General features: G+C 38.9%; 1 protein-coding gene across 6 annotated transcripts in view; it reads left to right on the forward strand.

The window, feature by feature from the left end:
- The first annotated feature begins 5,579 nt into the window (after positions 1 to 5,579).
- Positions 5,580 to 23,664, forward strand: part of WDR11 (WD repeat domain 11) — a 45,666-nt gene continuing 27,581 nt past the window's right edge. For 2 of the 6 annotated variants that reach the window (XM_074907856.1, XM_074907857.1), the window contains exons 1-9: positions 5,580 to 5,742; positions 7,126 to 7,237; positions 11,603 to 11,756; positions 15,249 to 15,422; positions 16,564 to 16,750; positions 18,645 to 18,810; positions 19,490 to 19,604; positions 20,540 to 20,735; positions 22,603 to 22,706. In XM_074907856.1, the coding sequence (XP_074763957.1) occupies positions 5,657 to 5,742; positions 7,126 to 7,237; positions 11,603 to 11,756; positions 15,249 to 15,422; positions 16,564 to 16,750; positions 18,645 to 18,810; positions 19,490 to 19,604; positions 20,540 to 20,735; positions 22,603 to 22,706 (1,294 nt within the window). In that variant the 5' untranslated portion in view covers positions 5,580 to 5,656. Of the gene's footprint in view, positions 5,743 to 7,125; positions 7,245 to 11,602; positions 11,757 to 15,248; positions 15,423 to 16,563; positions 16,751 to 18,644; positions 18,811 to 19,489; positions 19,605 to 20,539; positions 20,736 to 22,602; positions 22,707 to 23,664 lie in introns of those variants that run through there. The other 4 variants (XM_074907858.1, XM_074907859.1, XM_074907861.1 and 1 more) reach the window with 3 other exon arrangements.

The raw sequence follows: 23,664 nt of genomic DNA on the forward strand, positions 1-23,664 counted from the left end.
GTATTGTTTAATGCGTGGGACTGCATCAGTCAACATTAGATTAAGGTCACATGATTCAGAGAATGGCTTGTGGTAGAACTAGACTGAGCTCTCTGTCCTATTCAGTAGCCCTCAATTTATTTATGACTTCTCTGATGCTGTGTGTCAAAGTATTTAACAAACTGTTATGACTGTCAAGGTTGATGCAGCGGTAATTTACCTGTTCAAGATTATTCCAGTTAATTATTTCATGGAGCCAATATTTGGAAGAGATGTTCCCTGGGTAACAGAATAATCCTCTCTTCCTTTTACAAAACCTTTAAATCTTTTCTGATTTGTTTCATCCCTCATTCAGAAAATTAAGACACCCCAATATCATGGTCCAGCATCTTTACACTGTATGGTTCCAACTGATCAATAGTTTTTGAGTTTCCCTTCACAAGAAGTCTACCAAAGCCAGACAGAAGAGGAAAATACACGTGTCCACATTTAAAACAGACAGAAGATGCAATCTATTGCTCTTACACAGGGTGTCCAGCAACCACAGGCAGTGTGAGCCACATAGAACCACCAGCAGCACAGCAGTGGGAAGCTCATCCTGTCCTCTGACCAACATGCTCTTCTCATATTGACCAGATGCCTGTTCTCATCCCAGGTCTCCTCAGACCCATACTGAGCTGCATATTAAGAACAGACACCAGTGGGGTGAGATTTCTGCCCCCAAAAGGGCTAAAAGAAGCCTTGACAGAGGCTGCCAGCATCACTCTTACCAGACACAAGAGGAGCATCACTGGTCAGAGGACTGTTCTCTTAACAACTGTCCCTAAATGAGTTTTCCTGAAATCCAAACAGTTAAATTTAATTGAAATTCTCTTTAACAATGGCAGACTGCAAATCCACCCCAGTTTTGAACTCAGTTATAGCAATATATTTCAGGGAGGTGGGTGAATACTCATCAGCAGAAAGGACACGGAAGGAAACATAAGGGCCAGAGCATCTCAGTGATTGTGTTAGAGCAATCAAGGATACCTGAGGCTAGGATGAAGTCAGAAAAAAATGGAACAAAGCTGGCACCACAGAAATTAAGTTTAATTTGTGAATAAAATAATCATTGTTCTACATTTCATCATCTTTTTGGGCCCTTAGAAGAAGAGAAATGCTTAAGGCTAAGGAAAATATTTTCAGAGAAAAACAGCAGACCACTCAGGAAGTTCTTCCTTTGATGACACTTAGTCAAACCAAAGTGAGACTGCTGGCAGTCATTAGAGCTCTCTTCATAGTTTGCTCCGTCACCTTTGAAAGTTTACATTTACATATCCAGCAAGTTCAGTGAAACTGGATTAGACCGCACATGCTCTCTCGGAGGACAGCGTCTGGATAATTTTTGAGCTGAAAGCATTTGGGAAGGGAGACAAGTATTTGTGCCTTTGGTCAAAAACATGTGGTTTTGCATAAAGCTGAGAGGGTTCTAGGTGCCAAATATTTCACGGTCTGAAAGTCATATATTGATTTTATTTTTATGTTAATTTTAGCAGAACTCCGAAGCCCCAGAAATAGAATCTCTTTCATCAATACCTTTTATTTAATATTTTTCTGAAAATACAACATGAAATACAAAGATCCCTATGAGGATTATAAAGTTAGGCTGTGGTTAAATGAATCTTGACTTCAGATACATTCTCTTTGAATTAAAAAAAAAAGATGCTTGATTTTAAATAACAAAGTTATCTACGCCAATACTCAAAACACTCAAAAGGAATGGCACACTGAATTCCACCTGCATTCAGGGATGCCTTGAGATGTTTCCATCCCCTTTCTTTAGTGCAGCTTTAGAAATACCTGAAGGGTTTCACTGGACACCATGCTTTGCTGAGTAAGGCTGTGATTGTTCACGCTTTGTTGGAGAGGACTGCTTCGTCAAAAGAGGACCCAGTTCTCTGTTGATTCTGAATGCAGACCTCTTGGTTCTCTTCCTGAGAAAAGACAGTGTCATGTCAGGCCAAGTGATGGGGAACATGTCTTCTCCAGCGAACTACCCTCCCATATGGCTTTCCTAAACATCGAGCCTGTGCTGTGCCACGGCTGTACCCTATCTGCCTTTACACTTGGTGATCTCAGGTTGCAGGTGCAGGGGGGCAGCTTGTCTCGGATGAGCTGTCTGCCACCTGGGGACATTTCAGTTGTGGGGGCACAGGACATGGCACGGAGCTGGGGCTGCGTAAGGTACTCACACAGCTGTGAGGCTGTACAAGGCAAAGGACAACTGTGTAAGTCTGCTATGTGCATGAGTCCTGAGAGAGAGAATGGCATCGGTTCTGTGCACAGTTTTCACTCTCAGCCCGCGTTCAGCAAGAGACACTTAACTAGCAGAGGACTTAGAGAGCTTTAAATGCATGGAGTAGAAATTATGACACTGAGGCAATAGCAACACAATTTGTAAATCAACTCTAACTCTGTTCCATAGCATAGATGAATTGGTTACATATCCTAATTTCAAACGGTGGTTTGTATGATGGAATGCAACAGCCACAGTGTCAGACCGTGGTGGTTCACTGGTGGATCGCAGGAGCTCTTGGAGCTCTAACTTAAGGCCACAGAAATTAAAGAAGTCCCAGAAGCTTTCACAGGATTATTCCTACAGTAAGTATTATATAACAGTGAAACCTAAAAGAGGGAGACTATGCACATGTCTCTACCTTGGTCCCACTTTTTCTTGTTCAAACTCACAGAAAAATGATTTAGAATCATGAGACAAAAGCTGTGTAAAATCATAGTTCTCATTTATTTAATCATGAACTTATTCAAATGGTTTTTATGATCAACCACTACTTCATTCTCTATATGTACTTTGTGAGAACAATTGGAAATTAAGCTGTCTGGAATAAAGTCTCTCCCACTGGGTATCATATCTTGAACATTTGCAAGTGGGTTTAGTAGTATCACCGATAAGCAGTTAAACAGCTTTAAGTTTGATATTTACTGTTTGTATAGCAGTCGAAAGTCTATCACTGTATCTACAGATGAATGAGAGGACTAAGTGCCTTGTCGTATTTTGCATTCTCGCTTGGCCATGACTTAAATAGTAAGATGTAAAAGAGGACATACTGTTAACCGCCTCAAAAAAAAAAGTTAGCACCTCTGGTTTTAGTTCACATCCATTTGCTGCGCATCAGTCTCTGTGCTGGTGAGTAGTGACGGATGGACCTCAGGAATCACACGTAGTTCATCCAGTAAACACCTCTTCCTTCCCACATCTCACCACATTCCTATTTCTTTCAGCTCTTCCAGTTATCTTTATAATTTCTCACAACCTCTTCCTCATCTACTCTCTATCTTTCTGATGAATCTTCAGTATGTATTTGTCTGGCTGATGCTTCACCTTGCTATCTGACCCTGAAAACCACTCTTAGATTAATTTTTCAACCACTTTGGTGATACAGCCCTCATTTCCTCTTTTGTTCCCCTTTTTCTGGTACCTCTGTCTTTATCTTCAACTACCTTAAAGTATTTTATGTAAGCATTTCATTTATGCCTTAGTTTTCTGATGTCAAGAAAATGGATGGAAAACTGTCAAGAAGAACCTCTGGTTTTGTTGTGCAAAAAAAGTTCCAAAACACCCTTCTTACAAAACTCTGATCCCACAAACCAACCCACCAAATCCCTCCAAAACCATCATAATCAGCAGATTGTCCAAGGACACAGAGTAAAAACACAGAATTAGCAAAAAATAACTAAAATTAATGAAGCTAGTGGCTGCTCAGGCTCCTGCAAAATTGATCTCTGGAGGTGTAGGTCATGTCCTCAAATGGTAGCAAAGAATAAGGAACAAAAAAGCCCTCTGCTTCTCCAAACAGTGATTTTTCAGCTTTAAGAGCAGAAAAAGATATTCTGGGAGGACAAGGTTTTGAGAAATAAGTTCCAATATTAAAGTGACGTTAAAATGGTACTGAGCGATATACTGTGTTTCAAGAGCAGATTTCTTCAGAAGACAGTTGGAAAATATATCAGCTGCAGGTTGTTTCTTGAGGTCCCACTTGCACAAATTCAATTGTGATTAGAAAGAAAAGAAAAAAAAAAAAACAAACAAAGAGCATTATTGCATCTTCTGTGACAAAGTGACACTGCGGCACTGCAAAAATGCATAGCTGGCAGTACAGTCTTGCCAACTTTGGCCATCTAGTGGCATCTTTTTCACTACGAAAAATAACAAATAAACAATTAGTAGCCATCTGTTTTGAAGAGACAAAACCCCAAGCAGCACATGTGTATCAGGTAACGTGTCTGGAGCTATGTGATTCTGGCCATCATATTATTGCTGTGGCACTGAAAAGAGTTCCGGATGTTTCAGTGCTCTGCAGCCTGGTGTGCTCCTGTGTAAATGCGGGGTGCTCTTGCACCCGGATGTGTCGGCCTGGACAGCTTGGGGACAGGTTGGAGGGTGGGCTGCATTAGGTGGGACTTGGTGCCTTACGGTGCGAGGGAAGCACTTTGGGCTGCTGTGGAGGGATGCAGCAGCAACAGCGGTTACTGCAAGAGAGCTGCTGCTTGCATTTTGCCATTTCAGAGATAACTCTGGAGCAGAAATTACAACGGTGAAAGATATTCTCTAGCTCTAGCAGCAGGTAAGTTTTGTCTTCAGTTCTGGGCCCCTCACCCCAAAAAGGCCATGGAATGACTCGAGTGTGGCCAGAGAAGGGCAACGGAGCTGGGGCAGGGTCTGGAGCACAGGTCTGCTGGGGAGCGGCTGGGGGAACTGGGGGGGTTCAGTCTGGAGAAGAGGAGGCTGAGGGGAGACCTCATCGCCCTCTATAGCTCCCTGAAAGGAGGTTGCAAAGAAATCTCTTGAACCAAGTAGCAAGCAATAGACAAGAGGTAATGGCTTCAAGTTGCCCCTGAGAAGGTTTAGACTGGCTCTTAGGAAGGATTTCTTTGCAGAAGGGGCTGTTGGGCGTTGGAATGGGCTGCCCAGGGCAGGGGGGGAGTCCCCGGGATCCCTGGAGGGGTTGAAGAGTCGGGCTGAGCCAGCGCTGAGGGATCTGGGGGAGTTGGGAACGGTCAGGGGGAGGGTCATGGTTGGACTGGAGGAGCTTCAACGGCTTTTCCAACAGAGACGATTCTGTGGGTCCTGCAGCATCCACACACCTGGAGGCCTGCACGGGAGCCTTCTGGGTGGTGTTTCAGGCGCCCCACTCGCAGGCTGACCCCAAGCACAAGGTTCCCTGGAGCTGCTCAGCCCATGCAGGGGAGGCCTCTGCACCCCCGCAGCCCGTTCCCGGCCCTGTGACTTCAAGCCAGCGAGGCAGAACCCGCGTCCCCCGGCCCCGCTGGCTGTTCCGGGCTTGCCCGGAGGCACCGTGGGGCGGGCTGGAAACCAGACCCCCCGCGGCCGGAGCCTGAGGTGGCGGGAACTGAGCAGCCGCCGTTGTGAGGGGCCCGGCGCGGGGCAGGGCCGGGCCGCGGCCTAGCGCGGGGCCTCCGAGCCGCGCCGGGCGTGGCCGCCCCCGGAACTGCCGTTGCCGAGCCGCGGGGTCCCGGCGGACCCCGGCGGGACGGACCGGAGGCACCGCCGAAGCGGCGCTTCCTGGTCGGCTGCGCTGGGAAGGGCCGCGGCGCGTTCGGTCCAGCGGGTGTCCGGGCTGGGGCCGCCCCGCCGGGCCCGGCGCTGCCCAGCCTCGCCATGCAGCGCTTCACCGTGAACATCAAGCTGCCGGCGCGGACCCTGACGGGCGCCCTCAGCGCGCCGAACAGGGGAGCGGCGGACTGGTGAGGGGCCGCGGGCGGGCGGGGACGGTCTGCGGGGCTCGGGGAGGCGAAAGGGGCGGCTGAGATGCCCCGGGCCTCTCCCCGCGGCGTCCCCCGGGGGAACGCGCCTCAGCCGCGGGTTGGCCTTTGCTCTCCGCTGCCTGCCCCGGTTCTGCCTCCCGCCTCTGTCCGCCAGGCCGGGCGGGCCCGCGCTTTAAGCGGGCGGTTTGTAGAGTCAGCCCGGCCAGGTGCCGAGGCTCGGCCAGCGCCGGGAGCTGCCGGGCGTGCGGTAAGGCTGTGGCAGCGGTCCCTGGGGGGAGCCGGCTGTGCCCTCTTGCCAGAAAATCCCGCCGTGGGCACTGCAAATACTTGGGTCCCTTTTTTTTATTTTGTGCCTGGACCCGGGCGTGCTGTGCTGCTGCGTGCAGGGCAAGCGCTCTGCTGCCAGGCGCTGCGCAAGCTGCCGAAATCGGTGTTCTCTTCTCGCTGGAGAAGCCGGCGGAGCTGCTGCTGTCCAGCTCTCAGGAACAAAGCCATGGCCACAGATGAGCTTGGGCCGGTCCCTTCTGGCAGTGACATTTGCTGCTGCGGCCAGAGCTCTTGTTGGTGCAACGAACTGTGGAGATCTGAGCAGCTTCCTCAGGTTTCTAGTTCTGTTATTTTTGAGACGATGTACAAAGCCAGTACATATATTGGCTTTCGTATTCATTGCGCTGAACAACGAGTTCACCCAGCTGTGGTGTAAAGCACTACGCTAATGCTGCTGAATCTTAGGAAAGAAAACTTTAAAAAGTCATTTTTTTAAAAAACTGTGGCCTGTAGGTTTGTCACCTTGCAAAGCAGTGAACACTGAACAACTCTGAAGTTCTTAGTCTGAAACCTTGGTTTTCTCCTTTGACTGTGCCCACTTGCTTGGTGTTCACCATAGCTTTATAATTGTCATTGGTGGCCACACTAACCTCTCCTGAAGACAGGCAGGCCTCAGCAGATTTTCACTATTACTGTAACCATTGTTTACATGCTCCTTTTTTGTCAAAAAAAAAAAAAGAGATATGCCGTTAATTATATCATTACAAATATATTGCTTGCCTGTGTGCTTATCTAATTGGGAACGCTTTTCATTAATTCCTATACGATGTCTAAAATTTACAGAAGAGAATTTTTGTAGGTGGACACAAAGAGATGCTTTGCAATGGCTTACGAGTTCCACCAGCAGATTGTTCAGCAGACAGTGCAGCAATGGCATTTTATATTGCTTTTGGGTTTTATGGTATTAAATAGTTTTTACTGTTTGAAGTTTGTTACTAGTAGCATGCATTCCACTTACAAAACAAAAGCCTCATTCCTGTTGAGAAGTGCTTTTTGTTCTTTCTGCCTGTTTGATAATGATATATGCTTTTCCAGGGGCTGGCAAGGTTTGATTGCGTATGGATGTCATTCTCTTGTGCTGATAGTTGATGCCAATACTGCTCAGACTTTACAGGTTTTGGAAAGACACAAAGCTAGTGTTGTCAAGGTGAGATGTACGTGTTTTAAGGTATATTACTTGAGTCTGGCGTATATATTATTTTTCTAAATCACTGTAAATACTTGACATTATATTGCACTTGACTGTCACATAAAATCGGTTGTAAAATACCCATATTTTACACAATCTCTTTTAGAGCTGAATGAAACCATGCATGCTGAAATTTGAGCTGAGGTTGATGGTATACCTTTATATGAGGTATAGAATATATAGAAAAACTTGGTAGTGTTATAGAACATAGACATAGATCTTTCTAAGAAAGCTTTTAACGTGACAGATTTTTCAGATTAACATTCAAAATATCGAATAAATCTCTTTGTTGATGCCCTTGCTGATCTTTCCTGTTGTGGGGGTAACCAGTGCACCACTAGACTAGAAAGTTACTTTCAAGTTTTTACTTCTGTTCTTACCTATGGAAAAGGAACAATAGCAGACAAAACTGAACATTTATTTTAGTGATAAAAAACGGCTAAAATTTAAGCTTAAGTGTAGGGTACCTGTACTTTCCTTTGAAGGTACTTGACTTGAAGTTGCAGAGCGTTTGACTTTGGGTCAAGTGTGCAACAGGATGTATTTCTTTGATACATCATTTCTTTGAATGTGGAGGATGACAGATTCTCTCAGAGCTTAGAGAAATGTCTGGCTGGCAGATGTGATGTTTGATAGTCTTTAGCCCAAATGCTATATTAGAAGGCAGTCAGTAATTTATGAAGAAAAATAAATTTCTAGATAGGGGGATTTTGATGGTTTTTGTAGTAAAAAAAAAAAGTTTGTACCTTTTGGAAATTGGATGCTATTTTTTTCCCATGTGTCATTTTCTTTAAATAGACTATCTTCATGTAGATACACTAATTCTATATTAGATATGACCGCTCTGGTATTTTAAAATTAAACACAATTATTTTGTCTTTGGGTTTGATAATTTACTGACTTCTGAGCCATCATGTTCTGATAACGTCTTTCTGCACAGTAAAGAGCTTCAATTTTTTGGTGAGTGGTTTTGAAATTTCATTATATTCAGTAGTTACACAGATGGTGGTGTTTATGTATCCTTATATAGTATAATGTATTACTGTGCCAGAGTCCCATTAAATGTGGATTTTTTCTAATAATAAATAAACTCTTCAAATCCTGGGTAAAAATACAGGGTAGGGCAAAACTGGTAAGAGATCCAAATAAGATCTTGGCTAAGAGCCATATGGATAATGACATTGTAGCTTTTAAATATGGTTGTAAGGTTTAGGAATTATTTTTGCTTCATTAGAGGGAATTTTGAAACTGACTGGCCAAAAGGAAGATAGAAAGGTTAGGTTTCAAAATAGATACTTTATGTCCTTTTTTGAGACTTGTGTGCTGTGACATGTTTAAAACTAATGCTAAAATGTCACAAAGGACCAAAACCTGATTTCTTCCAGCCTGTTTGTATGCTTGCCCAAATCTTTCACTGAATTTTGAGGATTGTCAAGGTTGCCCAAACACTGCTGTCGCTTTCAGTTTGTGCCACTGATATGAATAAAGTCTCCAGTGACAAGTGTGAGGCAACTTGACTCTTAAATAAGGAGAGGTTATTTCTCAGTTAGAGCAAAGGTATGTACATTACAGCAACCATGGAGTAAGCAGCACTCTGAATCCATACCTTTGTTTTCCTTTTGGCAACTTGTTTGGGTTAAGCATACCCTTAGCCTCGGTTGTCTTCAGGCTAGCCTTTAAAACAAACAAATCAATTCCAATGTCTATAATTGTGTGAATAATAGAAAAGGTAATTGGTATGGAGATAGTAGCTCTAGTGATGACTGTGCTTTAAAATGTCAACTTAGCTTAGATAATAAGTTGTAGCAAAATTAGGTTTTGGTCCACATAGTGATAGCATTTTAATGTACTTCCGTTATGTTCACTAGCTTTCAGAAATAATGTTATTTCAATAGGAAACCAAATGCTGAAGTCCAAATAGTTTTTATATAATTTATAAGATAATTTTCCAAGCCACTATCTGGTGCTTTATTAACAGAAATACACTGTAAGAAAATGACTAATTTATGAGGAGGAAGAACAAAGAGGAATTCTGTTCTGCTTTAAGAAGTAAACATCAAATGAGAAATTATGAGGCCATGATCATTGCAGATACCTTTATGTGCATTTGTAAGAAATTTTCTTCAATTCCTAACTGACTTTTTTTTTTGTTTGTAAATGCTAAGAGCATAAATAAGCTAGAGGGGATCTGTAAGAAGTCTGCTGTGTATGTCTGACTTAAACTATGTAGTAGAGGTTCACACCAGTGAACTCAGTCTACAGGGGATCTTCTTCCCCAAAACCCATGCTTCAGCTTTGAAAAATTTCAAAACACACCACTATCTGCAATAAAAAAGCAAAGAGAAGAGCGATCGTTTCATAATCCTTCTGCAGTCTGTTTAACTGTTTTTCTTTAAGTACTTCCTGGCCTTTTGCTGTTGTAGTTGTGTCTGGAATAGGTAATGGTTTCAGTGAAAGTGGATCTGTGTTAGTTGTCCCTATGTCCATATGGTTGTGGGATACTGATAACTTTGTACAGTGGTTTATATCTGATTTTTTTTTTTTCCTTTACAAAGAGTAGTTGCAAGAGTACTTTTACAAAAGAGAACGTAATTACAGGAACAATTTTTTGATTGAGGATTAAAAGTTCATTTGTGTCTGTTCTGATGTGTTAATAAACAGTATAATAAGATCCTTTAAATTAGGTGAAATAGATTGTGAAAATTGTAAAAAACTTCGCCTCTGGTTCCTGTTTCTGACCAGTACTGCTGTATTTTGAAGTCAAGGTAGGGAGGCAGTGACCAGTACAGTAAGAAAATAATTTCTTTTATCAGAGGGATCAGGTCATGTGTGGGTACTTTGTTGGAGCCGTGCATCTACAATGAGAAAAGAGGGTTTATGGTGTTAGAGAGCCACAGGAGCTCTGATTGAGACCGATCCTGTTAAAGGTCTTCTTTTTATTGTTCAGAACTTGGTGATGGCTTTTCCCTTGGGAAATGATGCTTTCCAGACTTGGACTTTGCTTTAAAGTAATACATATTTATCTGAGGAAGAAACAACTTTGCAGGTTTTGATAATTACTTTTTTTAATAGCTACATGCAGGTATCCTCATGGGTAAATTTTTTTTTTTAACAGCAGGGAACCAGGAATTGCAACACTGAAATCTGCAGGTAGACAAGAATCTCTCAAGAATTCTTTGTTATTCTGGTAGAAACACACTTTGGGTTTATAGCTAGAGCTCTGAAGATTGCTTGCTGTGTATGGGTAATCTTTGTTTAATTTATTCAGCTAGGCTTTGGAGATGTATCCTGGTCACACCTATGAGAGGGGTACCACAAAGGTGCCTACAGTCCTCTAAATGCTGTTATAAATGTAATTCTTGTTGCAAAGTTAGTGGTGCCTAATGATAATTCTATTTCTGTATTTTTTTAATGTCTTACTTTCAATATCTGCAAAAAGTGTTGTGTTTGGCATCAGCCCTCACAGCTAGAGTGTAATTTTTGTAGTAGGTAAGTTCCCATTAGCTTAGCATTAAGGTTTCTTTATTGTTAGTATCTTCAGTCTGTCTTAGGGTAGAAGTTTACATTTAAAGCTGATAGCAAAACAAGTCCATACTGAATAGATAAGGAAGGAGTCAGTGTTATCTCTTTATAATCTCCTGAGACTTGTAGACAGAATGTTTCGTATTTCAAGACACACAGTTTTCCTAAGTATTGCCAACTTGAAAGCCCATGCAGTTTGAAATCCCAAACCAGAAAGTGATACGTAGAAATCAGTGGTGGCAACGTGCTGAAAGGGGTGAGAAAGATAGCAAATGTCAGCAATAGCTTGACATGAGACCACATACAGATGAAAGATGAACCTTCCTTCCTCCCCAATACCACGATACACTTAAATTTGACAGATTAGGAAAATGAAATGTTTTAGGATGTATTTAAAAGTTGGGTGGTAAATTTTCAACTTTCATTTGTTTGGAAATCAGTAGGATTGTAGATGCCCACAGAACCTTAAACATTGCCATTTAATTTCTTCTAAATATTTGAGTAAAAATTTTATATACATAGCATATATCTATAGATTGTTTTAGTTATGTTCAGGGACAAGGATTGTTGATTTATGTAATTTAAAAACATCAACCACGCAGTTATGCAGCACAGTTGCAACATACCTTAAATTTACACAACTGATGGTAGCTTAAAGGTATTCTTACACAGATGCTATTACTGTTAACACTTAGTATGCTTTTTTGTTGAGTTGATTGCTATTTGTTTATCCATCTGAAAAATATGAAGTATGTTATATTATGTTTGCTTCCTTTGACCAATTTTCATCTGTATCTTCAGGTTAAATGGGCTAAAGAAAATTACCATCACAATATTGGCTCTCCGTATTCTTTACGTTTAGCTTCTGCTGATGTTACTGGAAAAATAATTGTATGGGATGTGGCAACAGGAACAGCTCGTTGTGAAATACAAGAACATGCAAAACCAATTCAAGGTAATGGTGGTGCCTGATGTTTGTATGGAAGTCACTTTATGGGGGATTATTACAAATCCATCACCAAGGCTTTGCAAACTGTACTCAGTTCTGCCACTGAATTTTACTGTTGGGATTACTAGCTTTCTCTGTATTTGCTCATTTTCTGTGTAAATGTAAGACTTGCTGTCTCCCAGAGAGATACTGTGAGATTTAATTCATCATGGTAATCTTTTCCAATATCTGACAAAAAGTTACAATCTATTTTTATTAATGTGATTGATTGAAATAATAACATTTATAGTGCCAAGTACATCTTCCTGCTTTTGAATTGATGATATAGTGCAGTTTGCATTGCACCCGAATGTTAATGCTGTCTGTAGTGGTGTAATAGTTCAGTAGTATTACATTGCTGTGAGTCAAGAGTTTTGATTATGGATCTATACTTTGGCAATTACTTAGTTCATTATACAACTACTTCTGGTCAAATATGCTAGCATGATAACATATATGTGCAGTATAACTAGAGAGAGAAGGTTTTTTCTGAGCGTCTATGCATTTGTCTGATTTATAAGAGCAGGGAGGCTTTTCTATGCATAGCAATATTAAAATGTGAGAAGTGACTAAATTTTAGTGTAGAAGAGAGTTGTAAATAAGGTTTTGCATAGAGTTGGAGTTAGTATTACAAAGTCTTGAAACAGCATGACACATTTGAATTAGTTTCTAGTGTAATTAGGAAGACATAAATAGCAAGGATTAACACAGTCAAGAGAAAGGGGAAATTTTGGGATGGTATAAATAACTGGTTTTAGCTTTCATTTGAGAAAATAGTTTAGTGGCAGAATTTGCTGCTTTTGATTCTCTTCTATGGGTGATAGCCTAGTGCAGCTGGGAAGTTCTGAAAAATACCCAAAAAACCCTACCCAAACACTTCTGGGCAGCTGAATATTTGAAGATTCTTTATCCTGCTATCAGAAAAGAATTCTTGATCTCATTCAGGGATTTCACAAGTCTCTGGGGGAAATAAAAAACAAAAATAAAAACTGATCAGCCAAACAAAACTCTACCAAAAAACCCCAAAAAGCCTGGAGAAAGGAGCTAAGCATTTATGATGTTGTAAGCTATGGAAGATTTATGTTTGCTTGTGCTAGAGGCAGAAATGTCTAGAAGCCTGGCATAGAGGTAAGTGCTATCTTAATTGGTCTGGTGACAGAGAATGGAAAATGTAGCCACTGGCCGGGTATAACACAACTAAGAGAATACATTGGAAAGGAATAATTGTCTTTGTCCTTGCTGCTTTTTGTGCCCATTTATTAGTAAGGCATCATCCATCAAATGCTCCCTTTCATTAGTTAGCATCTTGTCTTTCATCAATGAAAAAGTTAAGGTAGTGGTTAGAACTCAGAAAAGGGCATAAAAAAAATCTAGACTTCGTTCCTTGTTGCATCACACACTTAATGTCATTTTTACTAGTGCTTTAATGGGTGTGGTCTGTAGTTGATAGTAGTACTCCTACTATTGTATTTTGCTTCTGATTACTTGTGGTATTTACAGAATTACTTCTGTCAGTTGGAATTACTCCTAACAGAGCTGACCAGGAGCTGGGTAGAGCACTGGAATGAACCTGGGTAGCTTTGTGGCTGTGCTTCTGTGGCTGGTCTGCTGCCAGGACCTGAGCTGATGCTGCCAGTGAGCTGCTTCCAGCACCCGGCTGGCTCTTTCAGAATTAGCTGGGGGGCATAACTCTGCAAGTACAGCAGCAGCGACACGCTCTGCTCCATGTTCTGGATTCTTATTGCTACCACTGCCCACGCTATCAAATATGTCCAATTATTTCAGAAGTAATATTTAGAAACACACACCCACCCCCCCCCCACCCCCCCCCCCCCCGTCGCAAGAAACTACCATACTGAATTTCTAAGAACAATTTATAGTTTATTCGGACTACTCTAAAAATTCTTTATAATGCTGGAGTTATACCTGTTTATTTTGAATTCTATCACATGAAAGCCCACTTATGAAATTGGCTTGAGTTTTATTGTTAATCTGTTTTTATATATAAATCCTGTGAAAGTAGATACAATATTGTATATCTGTAAGGGACACCGAACATTTTATTCTATTGACTGCAGTTAATTTTATTAGTTTTATTTCAGTGTGTGTGTGTGTGTTTAGAAGTTGTTTTATTTACTCTTCACACCAGTTCACTGAATGTTTAGTGGAGTTTTGACCACGTCATTTGAAGTTTTCTCCAGGTTTTTGGAACCAGTGAAGGCTTTCCAATCTGCTGGGTGAGAAAAAAAAAGTTCATAAGTAACAGAATAAAAATTCTGTTCTGCCAGTCCCTGATTTGATTCAGCAATAACCTCTAACAAAAGCAGTTTCTTTTCCTTTCCATCTGTTTCTGAGGCCTCTGGCTTTTTACAAGCCATTAGAAAGTGGTGCAGATAGAGAGATGGAACACCAGAGTGGTCTGCTGGTTCTCTGTGTATCTTCAAGAGCTTTGTAGGGTAACAGCTGGAGCCTCACTGTTTCAATGAGCAGAAAAGTGGTGCATCAGTGTAGGGCACTCTTCTTTATTTGATCTAAACGTTGCATTCAGCTGAGAAGGAGTTAACCTTTTGTTAACTTACAGTATAACTGATTGGAACACACCAGACTGGATTTTTTTTTTTTCCTCTGAAACCTAGTGAGAAGCACTTACCAGCTCTGAAAAAGCTGAATTGATAAAACAGAAGAACGGTTGAGGAAGGAAGGTTTCTTGACATCTTAAAATAAATGAACATGCTGTAGAGAAGCTGTAACTTGGTGAGGTGATGCAGCGAGTGGTAGGATCTGAACTGGGGGGAGTTGATCGATTGCCTGCCTGACCCATTCTATTGTCTAAAACACTGCCCTGTGGAGCATGTAGGAAACTCTAATACAGCTCTTTTCAAGTAACTGAGGTGTCTCTATGTTCTTATTGACAGAAAACATAGTCTTTTATGTGCATTTATCTTGAATGTTTAAATGATGCCCAGCTGTGATGATTTGCAACCATATCTCTTCAGACTGACCCTAGCATTTAAGCACTGTACTTGATAGTGTTATAGTCAGTTTCATTTTACTCTTGAACTTAAGACTCTGTTTAAACAGTATTTGAAGCGGAGAAGACATTTGTTTCCAGGTCCAATACTGATACCATCTCAAAAATTTGGGATGGTGTTTTGTTTCATGGTGTCATCCCAAATATTAATTGGGATAATATATGGCTCTTTTCATTTTGACTCTACAGTATTTGTGTGCTTGTGTGTAGACATGTGTAACTCAGTTTATTGCTGTTTGTTAAAAACATAAATTCAGGCCATAAAAGGGATTTATTTTTTAGAATTGTGAAACAGAAGCATCTTGTTACTAACAAGTCACTATTTATTTCTTTAAAGACAAGGTATTATAGAAGAAGAATAGTTTTAAAATAAACCAAACCTTTTTTTGAAAATTAATTTCACTGTTGTTCCTTCTTTCTTTTGACAGACATGCAGTGGTTGTGGAATCAAGATGCTTCTAGAGATTTACTGCTTGCAGTTCATCCACCCAACTATATCGTACTGTGGAATGCAGACACGGGCACCAAACTTTGGAAGAAAAGTTATGCTGAAAATATTCTATCTTTTTCATTTGACCCCTTTGATCCCTCACACTTAGCTTGTAAGTTGATATGTATAGAATAGTGTGGCCTGAATATGTGTGACCAGGAAAAATGTTAAACTCAAATGTTAATTTGGGGATTAAACGTAATGCGTTGTAGAGAATAATGTTGTAAATGCCAAGAAGGAGTCTCAAAACAAAGACAGTGGAGTCTTTGGCTAATGTGGAATCTTCTAAAATAAGATGCCATGATGTTAGGGGAGGGGAAAAAGTAGGCATGAGAAGTTAGACATCTGAAAAGAAATGTTTGAGACTGTACAAAAGAAGGGGTAAAGCGTGTAGATAGGGAGCTGGAGGAAGCTAAGTATAGAGAGCCTTGTTAAACTGACATAAAAAGCTGTAAAAGGAGGGATGCGGAGGGAGAATCCAGTGAGATGAGTAGACCAAGAATAAATGTTATTTTGAGCAGGACTTTTTTTTTTTTTTAAAACGAATACAGTGTGAGCATCAGTTTCAAAGGCAGTTCAGACATCAAGGAGAATGTAGTGCAGATTTATTCACATTTTAGCAGAAAGAAACTAAGAGAAATAAGAGAGTCACCATTTTATTCTTTAATTTAGTTTCATCACTCCTGATTTGTAATGAGACAGTGCAGTTTCCAGGCTTTGTAGGTGGTTTTGGTTTTTTTTTTTGGTCTGCCATACCATTCAACCTTCTGTAAACCTGTAGTAAAATCTGAGCTACATCTTTACAGCTTAGCTGATTCTTTATGCTGCAACATAAATAATGCGAGTTAATGATTCTTCAAGTCATGCGCTACATGAGAACAAAAAAAAGGTGATACAGCGAATATGGACAACCCTGCCTTCTATTTGCATTGTGAAGTGTAAAGAAAAATAGTTGATGAGAGAGAATAACTGTTCTGAAGAACCAAGAGGTTTCTGCCAGTAATCTCCATAGTATTTTTTTAGCATAGACTTAATTTTGAAAATTTGAGTTTGGATATTAATTAATTATAATGGACCATCTGCTGCAATTTCAGTAGGAGGTGCTGGTTGTCTATAATTACGAGTTTTCTGTCTAATACAGTATTATTAATGTTATTAGCATTTCTCCCCACCAAAATTTCATTAAAATGGAATGCTGCAATCAAATTACAGATTGTATTTTGCTCTAATAAGAGTTGTTTTTCTTGGTACAGTGCTCACCAGTGAAGGAATAGTGTTCATCTCCGACTTCTCTCCTTCCAAAGCTCCTGCCAGTTCAGGGAAGAAGGTTTACATCTCTAGTCCCCATTCCAGCCCTTCTCACAACAAGCTGGCTGCTGCTACAGGGGCCAAAAAGGCCCTTGATAAAGTAAAAATCTTAATCAGTAATGAAAAACCAAGGTAGGTTGCACATATTTCTTCTCAGATAGTGTTTTATATACCTATATATTTTATAAATATAATTAGGTTAAAGTCTATAACATCATTAGTTTAAAAAAAGAAAATTGATTGGGGTGGGCAGATAGATAGTATCCTATGTGAGGACTTTACTTAGGAATATAACATGGACAGTCATTCATCCACTTCTGTTCATAAAAACAGCCATATCATCCCAACATGTTTTATGTAAGTTAATGACATAATGTTCTCCCTTCATGAACAGATTTTCATGCAGACGTAAATTCAGAAACAACTTTCTTGGGGAAAAAAAGATGAAAATGGGCTAATGTATTTCATTTAAATTGTTTAATGAGAAGGGATATAAGAGAATACAAATTGTGTCAAGTACTCATACCTGAGAAGAGTTCTGATTCTGATGTCGTACAAGATACTGCAGTAGGAGGTGTTTTCTAAGTTAATCGTGTATAAATAAAATTTATACATACTTGTTTGTGTATTTTCTGACCTTTTAAAACTAAAGTGGTTGCATTTTGAGTTGATTTTGGTTTTGTTAGAAATTCTCTAGGCTACTTTCTTGTGTGGTGTAATTTTTTTTTTATATATTTTTTTGAGTAATAAAAGTATTTGTCAGACTTCTAGTGAACGTGAGAACAAACTAATCAGACCATATTATCAGTTAGCAGTTGACACCAAAATTTAGTGCAGGTATGAAATTTATAGTCTCTTATCTATTTAAATTACAAACCGAGAAGATACCTCCTCTGGTAATCATTTAACAAATTGAGATTTTTATATGAAGATAATGGGCATGATCTTGTAATTTTGTGTTTTGTAATGCGTGATTTGTGCTACACTGGACAGAACACCTGATTTGCAAATACTGAGTACGTACGCTGCTGCAGCCTTGTGTGTGCTCTGTAGTAACAATAAATCAACAAAGATACTAATTTTTTTACATCCTCCTGATGGCATTTTAAGTTGCTCTTTTCTCTATCCTTTCCCATCCAGAACACCCGAAAAGACTAGGATTGGAAAAAGGGAAGAAAAAATTGTAGCAGCAATGATTTATGTAGTTTCATATGAATTTAGGGACACTTTGAGGAAAGAGGAGCAGGACATTGGCAGGAAAGTGATGGCAGAAAAAAGGGGACTCGTACTCCTGAAGCAGAGAATGAGATGCAAGAAGGGTGTAAGGAAGATTTAGTGTGTGTTAGAATGAGGAGATTAAAAACAAACACAACCTCTCAGAAGGAGTTACACTTTAATGAGTTCAGAGGCTTTCAAACTGAGCACAGTATGAGGATGATTTTCTTCAATGTGACTTAAGTGCTGTTCATTGATTTGCATGCACCTAATGAACCTCTTTACCTTGCAGCCAACCTTCTGTTAACATTCCATAAAATGGTGATGTTTTCTGCTCTTTGCTACTTTCTCTGAGTTTTGAAGACTGGTATTCTTGATAGGCTAGTTCAGTTCATTTCAAAATAAAGTAATACGCATAATAATATAAAAATTCAAGTAAGCAGTACGTGTGAGGGTAATTTCCCATGAATACCAGTAAATATCATGGCAGCTAGCACTGTTTATAATTGAATTGCTTTGTATTTGAGATGTGGAAGAATTACATTCGTTCCATTTGAAATACAGACTATTTTGAATATTGCTCTATAATCTTATTTAGACAAAAGTCAACAGAGAGTCCGTGTCTTTTGGAGGTCAGTGATGCTTTTCACTGCTTTAGCAATTAAATGGAAATCTGCTCTTGCCTAGTGATCCACATAGGGAATACCTGAAAAAAATGCAGCTTCAGGAGAATTTATACTGTGAAATTTATTTTGAACTTGAAGTATTTGTTGATACAAACTGATTAAATTTTATATCTGATGTTTTACAGTGCTGAATCTGTAACACTCAACGACTGTCTTCAGTTGTCATATTTGCCTTCAAAAAGAAACTACATGCTGTTATTGTATCCCAGAGAGATTCTGATTCTTGACTTGGAAGTGAATCAGACAGTGGGTGTGATTGCAATTGAAAGAACAGGTGTGCCTTTTCTACAGGTAATGAAAATTTGATTGATTTCTATCATTGTCATAGTTTATTAAGATCATACGTAAGTTCGTGACTCATTGATTAGTTCTAGGGGATGAAAACAAGTTAACTCATCAGGGGGAAAAATGTCCTCTGAACCAAGCATTGGTTAATTTAGTCTTCTGAAGTCTTCAGCAAAACCACTTCATTTTGTGGTGTTACAAAACTTACCAGTGTGGAAATAGTGCTGTGGGAAAAGGACATTGCATTCTCTGGTGGTTAAGCTGCTTATACACAAGTTAATACTAGTTCTGTGAGCATCTGCCTTTGCTTAATTAGACAGCTAAGTCTAGCCTGAGATCTTACTGAAACATCTTCATTCTCTTGGATTCATGAATTTTGATATCAAAAAAGAATTTTTTTTTAAGGGATAACTAAAAAGAATATATTTGAGACATATATATGTATATCAATGTTTTAAAAAAAACCACCCCAAAACCCAAACAATTTGAACAAAACCTGTCAATGAATTTCTCTAATTAATTGAATTCCTTATTCACAAATACTGTAGCTAAAGAAATTCATTGAACTGTTGCATTAGTGGTAATGTTTTTGGTGACTTGCAGGAATTGTATGTTCATTTATAAAAGTACTTTTCAAAGGATCAAATTTTGATAACACAGTAAAATGTAGTATCTCTTTACCTAGGTAATTCCTTGTTTTCAGCGTGATGGGTTATTTTGCCTACATGAAAATGGTTGTATAACTTTAAGAGTTCGCAGATCTAACTGCAGTATAACTGGAACGCCAAATGAAGAGCCAGGTAAGTTTTGTGTCAAAAATGTGCAGAAATGAACTTTGAGGCATTTCAATTAATATCTTAATGCCAATATTAACCATCACACCTTGTACAGGATGGTGAATTACAGACCTTCTGATTTTTCTCTTATACATTAAATTCATGCTGCATTTTCCCAAAATTGTTTCTGACTTCTCTGATACTTAGTGCAAAATAAGATATATTAATACCCTGAAAATTCTTTTATCACTAAATAATACTTAATTATGAAGTGGCTTTAGAGTCACCTCCACAAGAATGTTTTGGATAAAAGCTGGTGAGTATGTTCTTTTTATCTTTAAGAAAAAAGATTTTTCAGGCAAGCACAAGGTTTTGGTCATTTGAACTGATTTTAGAACTAAGACATGGGCTTAAATTTAGATTAAAATCTAAATTATTAAACCTTTGTCTCTTTTATGAAATGTTACTAAGAATGGCCTTTTAAATATCATGGAGGAGACTGGAATAAAGAAGGGAAGGCATAGTTCTGTAAATGTAAAGAAGTGGTTTTTTTGGTTAGAGTTTGGTTGGTTTTGGTTTTGGTCGTTTGGTAATTTCTGGTGAGCTACATTACTTGCTTACAGGTTCACCAGTAAACCAAATGAGTTCTGGATTGTGGAGGGCAGATGCACTTTCTGCCCAGATATGAAACAGTCTTTTTTTTTTAGATTTTGCAAGATTCATGTGGAATAAGATATTTTAAAGACAAAGTTACACTTTAGAGAACTTTTCACATCTGTGTTGTGTACAGCAAGATCAATACTATGCAGTTTTTGATTGTTTTTCCTAATTGTGGCACAGGAAGTATGTGGACTTCAACCAAAGAGCTCAGTCATGCTGCAAATTTACCTCTGTTGATTGATTACATCATATGTTTTCCACTCTAATTGTTTGTCCTCTGTGGGACATTGATGTTACAGATCCAGACCCAGTTCAGGAGCTGATTTATGATTTAAGAAGTCAGTGTGATGCAATCAGGGTAACAAAAACAGTTCGACCCTTCAGTATGGTGTGTTGCCCAGTGAATGAGAATTCTGCAGCTCTCATAGTCAGTGATGGGAGGGTAATGATCTGGGAATTAAAATCAAGTATTTCTGGCAGAAATGTGCGTAACAGGTAATGGGATTTATTTTTCTTATCAAAGCTTTCATCTGTACCTTTACTAGTGGCGTGTAATATTTAATTATATTCCAAAAGCAACAGTGATGTCCTCATGTGTATGGTAGTGTGATGTGCTGTACGTGTGTATGAATGAAAGGAAGAGGAACAAAATACATCTTTCAAATAGATTAGTTCCCTTGCTTTGGGGAAGTGAAGGAACTGTATTTAGCCTTCTTTCTTTAAAGCATAAATTCATACTAAGTGGTTGGAATAAGGAAACAAAAGATAGAATGAATATTCACATTATTTGGGGGGAACATTTTCTTCTCATTTGGCTTTTTTCAGACTATGTAATCTTCCTCAGGAATGGATCCCTCATCATGTCATATGAAAGGTCTTCAAAATAGTCTGTAGGGGACCATATTTTTAGTAGGAGAAAGGTTTTCTGCTCTATTTTTGTGAATTTGACACAGAAGCAATATGAGGCTGCACAGCAGGTGGCTGGAATACAGTGGTATAGACAATATTTTTATATACAAAGCCTGTAGAGTTTTAGATTTTGAGCAGTATCTAAAAATACTATATGAATTAGTATAGTTCTTTGAAAATTCAGTATATTAAGGCCATTCTGCTGCAATAAACCTTTAAAGTACTATTGAATAAAATAACTTACTGGCATAAAAGAAATACAGAATTCTTAGTACATTTTTAAATGTCAGTAGTACCAGATTTTCAACATAGATCCTTTTTGTCGCTCATCAGTGATTTAATGTTTTTATTCTTGGTGTTCTCAAAAATACTGTTAGATGGATTCTTTGTGATGCATATCCAAGAGAGCTGTTTAGGATCCATATGTCGCTGGGTTTTACTTCTTGTATTCTTAGACTCATTTCTAAAACATTGATCTCTGTCATGATTATATAACCAGGAAAAATGTAATAATAACAAGAAGCACTGAGAAGAGGATATGGTTGGATTGTACTGAAAAGTAAAGCATATTTCTAGTTGGCAGTCTTTAATGGATTTTGAAGGAGTCTTCCTCCATTAGCTCTTGATCCTGCTGTATTTGATGGTCTTAACTAAAATTTGAACTCAAAACCTGTTGTAGTGAGATTTTAAAGAAAATGCCTTTGTATGGGCCTTAAACTGCATTTTTGCATACACCTAGATGCAGTCAGTAGTCTTTGGTCTTTGCTTGTCTTGCCCAGCAAGATATAATTGCAAGGCTGCAAGGATTCTTTGAGTCCCTTTCGGATGGAGATTGTGCTGGAACCCTGTCACAGTTGTTGGGAAAAAAAAATAACACAACAGCCTGATGCATAGATATCTCACAAGATTGTAAACATAGGTTGTACTGTAAGTTTCTGCTGGAGTTTTGTATATGCAGAGGCAATTGTGTCTCATATGTTTAGGTGAAAAGCATTGCTTCTGTTATGGGTTTCGTCATCTGGAAGCTATATAACAGGTTTATATAGGTTAACAAAAAACGTTCCCCAAGTTTGGGAATCTGTTCTTAAATGTAAAAATATTTATGATCGTTGCTGTATTCATGAACATATCTCTACATGTTAATACACAATATTTTAAAAAGCCTCCATTCAGTGCTTACTTCAGAACAAGGGATAGATCTGTCTTTTTCTGTTACTTAGAAATACCTCTGTAAGGAAGATGAAAGTTATTTTGAATTTTGTACATTTGTGTGTGCATTATCTCCTGGTAGAGTTGTTCGTGGAAGTTGATGGTGGTAATAATCTTCTCAAAAACATTCTGCAAGTAGTAAGTGGTAGGAATACTGAAAGATCAATCTGGGGAAAAAAATCAAAGACCTAAGTCAACAGGCCATCCAGTTTGTGTTAGGAACTTATTTTCATTTCCTTTACAGCAGTTCAAGTGCATCACCTTTATATTCCCCAGTCTCATTCTGTGGGATTCCTGTAGGAGCATTCCAAAATAAACTTCCAGACCTCTCATTAGACAACATGATTGGTAAGACATTTTCACTATTATTGCTACTCATTTCTAGGATTTTTGAATCATTGTACATATTATCTTACTTAAGAACTACATATGTTAGAATTACTTTATGTGCAATCTAAATAGTAATTCTGAAAGAAAAGAATTCCTGTTTGCTAAAGAAATTATCAAATTAATTTTTTTGAGTTTTTTTGTGTTGCAGACCAATGTCAAAGTTCATTTTCCCTGAGGAAATAAAAGTAATTTAAAATGCAATTTGGCCAAAATCCCTTCGGTTTTTGAAAGTAATCTTAAACAGATGAAGACAATTTATCTGATGCATCCCATCTTTGTTAAATCTAAATGCCAGTCAGCACTTCAGTATTGAGAAATGTTCTTTTAAGGCTAATTTTAAATTTTAAAACTAATTTTTATTGGAAAATTGACTAGTGCTGCTCAGAGATACAAAGGTGCAGATTTGGAATTGCTTTTGTTAAAAGTTGTCTGTATTAGCTGGTGCGGGCAGCTTAACACTATAGGAGGTTCTTTTGCACTTTATCTCATATATTAAAAGATGACATTTAGGACATGAGTTTTATCTCCATTTCCTGTAGTCATTGACATCATAGCTATTGTTATTTTGTACCTTACATCACTCAGACTGGTACAGCTGACTGCAGAAGGTATACAGCAGGGGAGTTACATCTTTCTGTGCCCATCTTTATTGTATCTGAGCAAATTCACTGTATTTCCAGTAGTGAAATGCACTCAGTTTTTACTGTTTGGAGTTAAACCTTCATAAGTCTTTGAATTGGTCTAATAATTTAAAAATATTTGTAACTAACTTTAAAAAAAAACACGAAAGGAGAGAAAAAAAAAGTAAAAGCTACCCTTGAGTTCTGGCAGAAGACTGAAAAGGTTGCACTTTTTTTTGCCTTTTTTTTTTCTTCTTAGCGTTGGGAAAGAAAGTTAGTATTGGAGAAATTAGTAG

Source organism: Athene noctua, chromosome 5 (assembly GCF_965140245.1).
Source record: "Athene noctua chromosome 5, bAthNoc1.hap1.1, whole genome shotgun sequence".
NCBI classification, from domain to species: Eukaryota; Metazoa; Chordata; class Aves; order Strigiformes; family Strigidae; genus Athene; species Athene noctua.